Below are 7,970 nucleotides of genomic sequence, written 5' to 3' on the forward strand. Positions count from 1 at the left end.
AAAAAAAAAAAATTACCTTGATTTCCCTCCCCTTGCTCTCACATTCTTCTTATATGTAACCTTACTGTTATCATATTGCTTCTTCTGCACTGCTTTCTTTCTGTTCTGTAGTCTGTCCACATGAAAGTCCACTGTCCAGTACTTGAGCCAAGAAGAAAACTCAGTAGTAGCAGATAGTGGTAAGAGGAATGGAGCTGTTCCTCTCTTTTTCTTTTTTTTTTTTCCACATGGAATAAAAGCTCCTTTGGTGGCAAGGCTGCCATCTATGTCTCTGTGTACTTGCTGACTTTTATTGAATGGAAACAGTTACTGCATCCAGCGTGAGAGGATGTTTCATAAAACTGATAATGTGAAGCACAACAGACTATTTGTATAGCTGTTTTGCTAATCATATTGCCAAGTTAATAATCCCAGTGTAGTGTCAGAGATTTTTCTCTGCTTTTCTAAACTATTACATGAATATTAATCTGTAGAAGTGCTATTTGTGGTATCAAAAGGTAGCACAGAGGGTCAGAAAGGAAGATATGATACACTAGCTGTCCCTTTATAAGCTGAATTGCTGTAATTGCTGTAGAGACAACTTTTACTATCTTCAAAATCACTGGTATTACACAAAGCCATTGAAAATGTGGGAAGATTGTCATTTTAATTATATAATCAAATACTTAACTATGTAATCAATTTTTTTTCTGAATGAGAAGGAAGAAATGGCAACAGCAGATATGGAGAAGATTAGACACTCAAGCAGTTATTTGTCTTGGTTTCCACTGGTAGTCAGGTTTCCCACATTTCTTACATCACTGAACCTTTGGATGGGCATCAGGGGAGCAAAATTCCCCTCACCATAGGAGCAGAGCAAGTCCAAGACCACCTCATGAGACTAAATGCGTACAAGTCTCTGTGGCCAAACAGCATGCATCCTAGAGTCATACAATGGCTTGGATTGGAAGGGTCCTCAAAGATCATCTTGTTCTGACCCCCCCTGCTCTTGGCAGAGTTGCTAACTGCTAGATCAATACTAGATGAAACTGCTTGGGGCCTCATCCAACCTGACCTTGGAAACCTCCAAGGATGGGGCATCCACAACCTCTCAGGGCAACCTTTTACAGCACCTCACCACCTCAGTAAAAAGCTGTTCCTCATGTCACAATGTGTACATGAGAAATATTCACCTTAATAGTATAGCACTTCATATTTATGATTCTTTTATCCAGCCGGTGAAGTAGAAGTTATTACCATTGCTTTGTAGAGTGGAAAGTATCTCAAGATATTTGCTAGCGATCTCAAATAAATATATTGACAGAGTAGGGAAATAAATATATTACATGTCAAGTCCCAGACTGATAGTTGTTGTATCACTTCTTGTCTACTTCATTTCTTGTCTTACTGCTGGCTGTTTTACCTACCAAGCCATTCTGCAAAATATTTGAGAAGTTGGTGGCTGAGAAGTCCGATGAAGTCTCAGATGACTGGAAAAAGGGAAACAACATTCCCCTTTTTAAGGATAGAAGGGAAGATCTGGGGAGCTACAGGCCAGTGAGCTTCACCTTTGTGCCTGGAAAGTTCATGGAAAAGATTGTCCTGGTAGATGTGCTCAGAACATGCAGGATGAGGAGGCGATCTTCGTCAGCACTGTGGCTTCATCAAGAGCAGGTTGCGTCTGACCAATCTGGTGATCTTCTATGGAGTAACAGCATCAATGTACAAGGAAGAGCAAAGGGTAACAGATGGTATCTACCCAGATTTCTGCAAGGTTTTTGATATAGTCCCATTCTTATCCCTAAATTGGGGAAAGAAGTTTGAAGGGTAGACTATTTGGTGGAAAAAAAATTGGTTGGATGGTCACAGCCAGAGGGTTGTGGTTAGCCATTCTGTCCATGTGGAGGCCAGTGATTAATGGTGTGCCCTACTGGTCTAATGTGGGACTAGTGCTCTTAAACATCTTTATCAATGACTTCAACATTGGGATCGAGTACACCCTCAGCAAGTTTACATTCTTTCCTCAGACACTTCTGGTGCCTACTTGGTTACCTTTTCACTGGCCTGCTGGTAACTGTGGATGCACCATATCTGACTACTTTGTTTTGTTTTTCCTTCCACTTCTTTAGGATTTCATTTAGGCTGCAGACCTGCAAAATATTATAAATGTGTGGTGCTTTCTAGATGCACTGGAAAAGAACAAGTGCTTTTATACTAAATCCTATGTAACAATTGCTTAGAATGATCAAAAAACAATCCAGATGGCCTACTTTTCAAAACAGATTGATAGCAGTAGTGGAGTACTTCACACAGGAAAGCCAGTGATAGAGTTATTCATACTCGTCTGTGCTAAAAATAAAGTCTTCAGTTCATAGAATCATAGAATGACCTGGGATGAAAAGGACCTCGAAGAACGTCTAGCTTCAACTCCCCTGCTACCTGGAGGATCGCCAACCACTAGATCAAGCTGCCCAGAGCTATGCCTAGCCAGGCCTTGAATGCATCCAGATATGGGGCATCCACAACTTCTCTGGGCAAACTGTTCCACTGTATCATGACCCTCTGTGTGAAAAACTTCCTCCTAATGTCTAACTTAAACCTTCCCAGAGCAAAGAGCGGGTGATAGATCCATATAAAAAATTTTAATGACATCTTGAGTTGCTTATCAAAAAAATAAGTACAAGTAACAATGAACTCTGTGATCTCTTGTATCTCATCAGAATTAACTTACTTTGCTTAAAATAGCTTGACTTCCGCTGAGGTTTGAAGGCAGCACAATTTCTTTAATTGTATTTTGACTAAAATAGCCTTGATATTTTTGTTAAATTTACCTCTGACTTGCTATGTTCTTGATGAGCCTTGTACTGGCTTTTTGGAGATTAGTGGGAGATAGCAGCAGATAAGCATGCTCCACAGTGCTGATCTTGAGATGCTGTGCTACCTTTTAACTTCAAAATACTGAATCACAGGCTGTCAGATAGGACCACAGGGACTGTTTCAGCACCTAGGAATAAAGACTTAACAGATGTGTTCAGGTGCAGAAAGATGTACTGGAGTTTCCAAGTCTCCATCTTACTGGAAGTTGAGTGTTTAGATCCCTGCCCAGTTACAGAGCGCATGTTCTTCTGGCTAGTTATTCTGAAGACAAAGCTGCTTGGTCTGTATGCTTGTAGAATTCAGATGGAGGGTTTCACAACAGTGTGTATCTCCACTATGGGCTGGAGCAGTGAAATGACAAGGAGTTGTAATGCAGTAATAAGCCCTTGGTTGTTTTGTTTTTGTTTCCTTAAAAAATAAACTAAATATGATAGTGTTGCAAGGGTAGGATACAGAGAAAAAAAAAAGCAGCACCCTTGAACTGCCCTTTCAAAATATTTGGCACGCTTTTTACTTCAGAGGAGTGACTTGGCAATTATATAGTTCATAAAAGCTGATAAATGAGTACTAAAACCCTTAAATAAAATGGAAGTAGCAATATTTTACTCTAGTCTTGGACAGAAAACTTATAATTTGAAAAAATTCAAGGAATCATAGGAGAGACAGTTGATCACAGACAACCAGACTCTGTAGAAGAGAGCATTTCTTCTGCAAATTGATAACACAATATTTTGAATTAGGAAAGGGCACTGATACCTGTAGTAAAAAATTATTCAGATAACTTCTCAAATTAATTCTGCTTTAAAAATTTGAATAAACTGATTCTGGATTTTAGCTTTTCTACTTCACATTATTTTGAAATCTATTGGTTAAATCTTTTTAGCTTAAACTTGGGTTAAGTTGCTTGAAACAAGGGTTTAGCATTTTATGTTTTGTTTTCTTTGACTTAATGAGGAATCATTAGATAATCATTAATTATCATTTAGACAATATTATCATATAAGCAATGTGATCAAGCCAGCATGTGACTGAGTCATTATGAGGTGGCCACATTGACTTTGAAGGTTAATTGGTTTTAAGTTCCCTGTGCTGGTTCCTGTAATGACTTCCTCCAAGGTCTGCTGGTTAGCGATGTTTCCTAGTTGAGGAGACTTGAAACAGTACTATCTGGAAGTCCTTTTTTGGCAGGTGTGATATATTTCAGTTCCCAGAGGGAAATATGTGAGCTGCAAAAACATCTTGTCAGCCTTCGTTTGGAAAGACGGGGAATTGTGCTTACCACTGCTGCATTTTATGTAAATGCAGCAGACCCAAGTCTTTGTTTCACTTAACCAGTTCAGGAAAGCTAGCATTGCTGCCTAGTTGTGTTGGGGATGCAGTGATACCAGTGTTAGTCTTAGTAAAAATGATTGTACAGAATATTTTCAAGTTCAGGGCTGTTGCTGTTTCTAAAAACGCCTGGCTCTGCTGCTTGAAAACAGTATGAAGTGAAGTGATGTTTGAAGTGAAAATAGATTTACTCAGTCCTTGCAGCTTTCTGTGTTACAGCACAGTAAATAATAAAAGCTGGCCTCTAGGATCAAAGTGTGATACTCATGAGTCACAAATTCGTAGTATACTGAAGCAAATATATGAACAACCTATTTATTGTAATTGCAAAACATTTCCAATTTAAAGGTAAGCAGAAAGGTTTAATTCAGGAACAGCAAAGAGTTAATGCTTCAAAGGTAACAGTTACATAATGGTGAAAGTAAAGGTTTTGAAACTGTAATGGGATTCAGATGTGACTTATGTTCAGCTGTTAATGTTAATATGAAGAGATATATCTTGTTGCTCACCTTGATAGCAGTTTGTAGAGAAGAGTTGTCAATGCACAGGTGAATTGCTCAGAAAGCTGTCTGTAACTCCTGCTAGCAAACAGAAAGTGCAGAGAGAAAAAGAACATAGAGAAAAAGCTATGTACTTCCAGAGGATACAATATATAATTATTCCAAAGTGTTTTGCAGAAGGAAATCCTTGTACTCAGTGAACTCATTGTCTCTGCACCCTGAAGAAAACAATCCTCACCCAGTCTGTTGGCAGCAGTCAGCTATGTAATGCTGTATGGATCCCTGTGTAGTGTCTGAAAGGCAAGCTGGAAGCCAGATTGCAGGGTTCTGGCAGCAGTAGGGAAGCCTGTCTAGTGATCTGGTTTCAACTAGATTTAAGCAGGGCATTCATTCACCAGCAGTATCAAGCCTAACTTGTTTTTGGTACGTGAGAAACAATGCTGGGTCACTGTGATGGCAGTGGAACCAGTATTGTTCTTGGGAGAGGCTGAAGTTTTATAAGGTCAGTCTTAGGAGTTGAATGGCCTGCCTCTTCTCCTTTAGATTGAGATTGCTGCCATGCAGCAGAAAAGACTACGTGCAGGTAGTCTTTTGGTGAGTAGGCTTTTCTTTTGTTACAGTTCTGGCTTGCAGTTTCACCTCTAAAGTTAAACATGGGAGAATGGTTTACACTCTTTTTATTTAGTATGGGAACACATTATCCTGGCTGAAGCACAGGACTAAACTTAAAAACCTGACAGTATTTTAGATTTGTAAGGACTGACATAGGTTTGACAGCCAGTGTCTTAGATTGGCTTTTTTTAAAGCAGTTCCTTAATGTGCAATTTTTGGAAGTCCACTCAAGATCATCCAATGTGAATTCTAGGTATATAAAGTGATTATATGATTTGTGAGAGTAGATTCCACTGATCAAGGGAACTGTGAGCCAGTAAATAATCTTCAGAGTTAAAACTTAGTTTGTAAAGCATGTTGAGTGCAGACATGCTTTAGCACTCTATGAGATGTTATAAAACAACAATTACCTTGTAATGATGCAATGATTTTCTGTATACCTATGGTGATAGTGTTTAATATCAGACCTGGCCAGGGTTAGCAGGAAGGTAAGAGTAAACATTCTTCTGACAAGCATTAGAAGAAAGCTAATAAACAATACCTGAATTATTAAGCTCTCTGAAACCTTTTACTTCAATTCAGAGGGAAGCAAAGAATGAGGGAATATGCATATGCATCCATTTGTAAGATCTTTCTGACCAGCCTGTATAAGATAATCAACTGTATTTAATCTGCAGCAATTTCATTTTAATGTTTCTAAAACAAACAAAAAAAAATTATTGAAATGATCTCTCTTCCTTGCAGTCTGTAATTCTTGCATTTCATTTTGCAGTTGTTTTAATAATTGCTTTCATGAGGAAAATATTACAACACCCCAAATAATACCCAAAACAATACTCTTATTGTCTTCTAGGCAGCTCAGTGAAGGCTCCAAGAACTCATTAAAATACACTTTTCATGCAATTTGCATTACAATAATGCAGATTAAGTCTCTTGAAAAGTAGACACAATAAAGTAAGTCAAATGTATTTCCAGAAACTTGCCTGGACTGTGTAGCTATTGTTATATGTTAATCCCATTGTTTTTCATAATTAGAACTTTAAATCACGAACAGATTATTTTTTCCCTACAGAAAGACAGTATAAATACTGTATTAGTTTGTGCTTTCTGACATATATATACATATAATTTTTAAATTATCAGTATTGTACAAAATACAAGGTATAATGTGACTTTCTTTGCTATCTCTAACACCTTTCTGTGTAATACTGTTGTTTTTATAAACAGGAAAGAACAGTTGTAGAGTGGCAAGTTACTTCTGTAGGCGTTCTTAAACTGAAGAGAGCTTAATTATATTTTAAGAAAAGTTGTGAATATTGTTTCTTGTTCACTTCATGCAATGGTGAAGTTCACACATCTAAGGGATATGGGACAGACAAAGAGTAAAATCAAGATGCTAAATTTTAGGGAAGGCAAATTCCAGCTCCTCAGGGAGTGAAGTCAACAAAACTCCCCTGGGAATCTGTCCTCAAGGATGCCAGTAGTACTGGCAGATCTTCAAGGCAGCTTTCTTTATTGCAGAAGAGCTCTCCATCTCCAAGTGTAGGAAGACAGGAAAGGAGATCAGTGTAGCTGAACCAGGACCTACTGGTCAAACTGGAGAAGAAGAAGAAAATGCAGTGAAGATAGGGACAGGTAACCTGATGCTGCTACATTGTGTAGGTATGTAGTTGGGAAGAAGGCTAAAGCCCAATTGGAACTGGACTTGGCAAGGATTGCAAAGAATAAAAAAGGCTTCTACAGGTACATCAACTGGAAAAGGAAAGCCCAGGAGGGTAATAGTCCCCACCTATGGAGCAGATCCTCCTACTCCTGGAAGCTATGTTAAGGCACATGGAAAAGTAGAAGATGATGCAAGACAACCAGCATGGCTTCCCCAATAGCAAGTCCTGCCTGACCAACTCGGTGACCTTCTCTGAAGCTGAAACTGTGTCAGTGGACAAGGGAAGAACCACTGATGTTGTCTGTCTGAAGTTCAGTAAGGCCCTTGACACATTCCCCCACAACATCCTTTTCTCCAAATTGGAAGACAACGATTTGATGCATGGGCTGTTCATTGGACAAGGAACTAATTGCAAGATCATAAGCAGCAAATATCACTGGCTCATGCCCAAATGGAGATCAGTGAGCGGCGTCCCTCAGGGGTCAGTACTAGGGCCAACACTTTTAAGTATCTTCATCATGAATGACATTGACAGTGAGATCAAGTGCATGCTCAGCAAGTTTGCAAATGACAGCAAGCTGTGTGGTACAGTCACACACTTGAGAGACTGAATGCTGTCTAAAAAGACCTGTGTTCAAGCAGTGGGCCAGGAGAGCCTCATGAGGTTCAACAAATCCAAGTACAAGATCTCACAACCGGATCATTGCAATGTCCACTATCAGAACAAGCTGGAGGATGAAAAGATAGACCACAGCTCTGATTAAAAGGACATGGGTGTACTGGTAGGAGGCAAGGTGGACAGGAGCCAGCGATGTGCACTTGCATCCCAGAAAGCAGCCAAATTGTTTTAAGAGCAGTTGTAGATTTTTCCTGTTAGAAGAAGTTGTGCAGTAGATTAGAGTAGAAATATAACGTGCATGCTGAGTGCGATAACGCTATTTCAGAGAGTACACTATGTTTTTCAGGAGTTGAACACTTTGGGGAAGTTGTGTTCTTTAATTCAGTTTTTA

General features: G+C 39.1%; 1 protein-coding gene across 1 annotated transcript in view; it reads left to right on the forward strand.

Annotated features, from left to right (window-relative positions):
• Positions 1–7,970, forward strand: part of DAPK1 (death associated protein kinase 1) — a 145,244-nt gene that overhangs the window by 91,508 nt on the left and 45,766 nt on the right. Inside the window, exons 4-5 of the mRNA XM_031557415.1 lie at positions 1,411–1,532; positions 6,819–6,955. Coding sequence (XP_031413275.1) covers positions 1,411–1,532; positions 6,819–6,955 — 259 coding nt within the window. The remainder of the gene's footprint in view (positions 1–1,410; positions 1,533–6,818; positions 6,956–7,970) is intronic.

Source organism: Meleagris gallopavo, chromosome Z (assembly GCF_000146605.3).
Source record: "Meleagris gallopavo isolate NT-WF06-2002-E0010 breed Aviagen turkey brand Nicholas breeding stock chromosome Z, Turkey_5.1, whole genome shotgun sequence".
NCBI classification, from domain to species: Eukaryota; Metazoa; Chordata; class Aves; order Galliformes; family Phasianidae; genus Meleagris; species Meleagris gallopavo.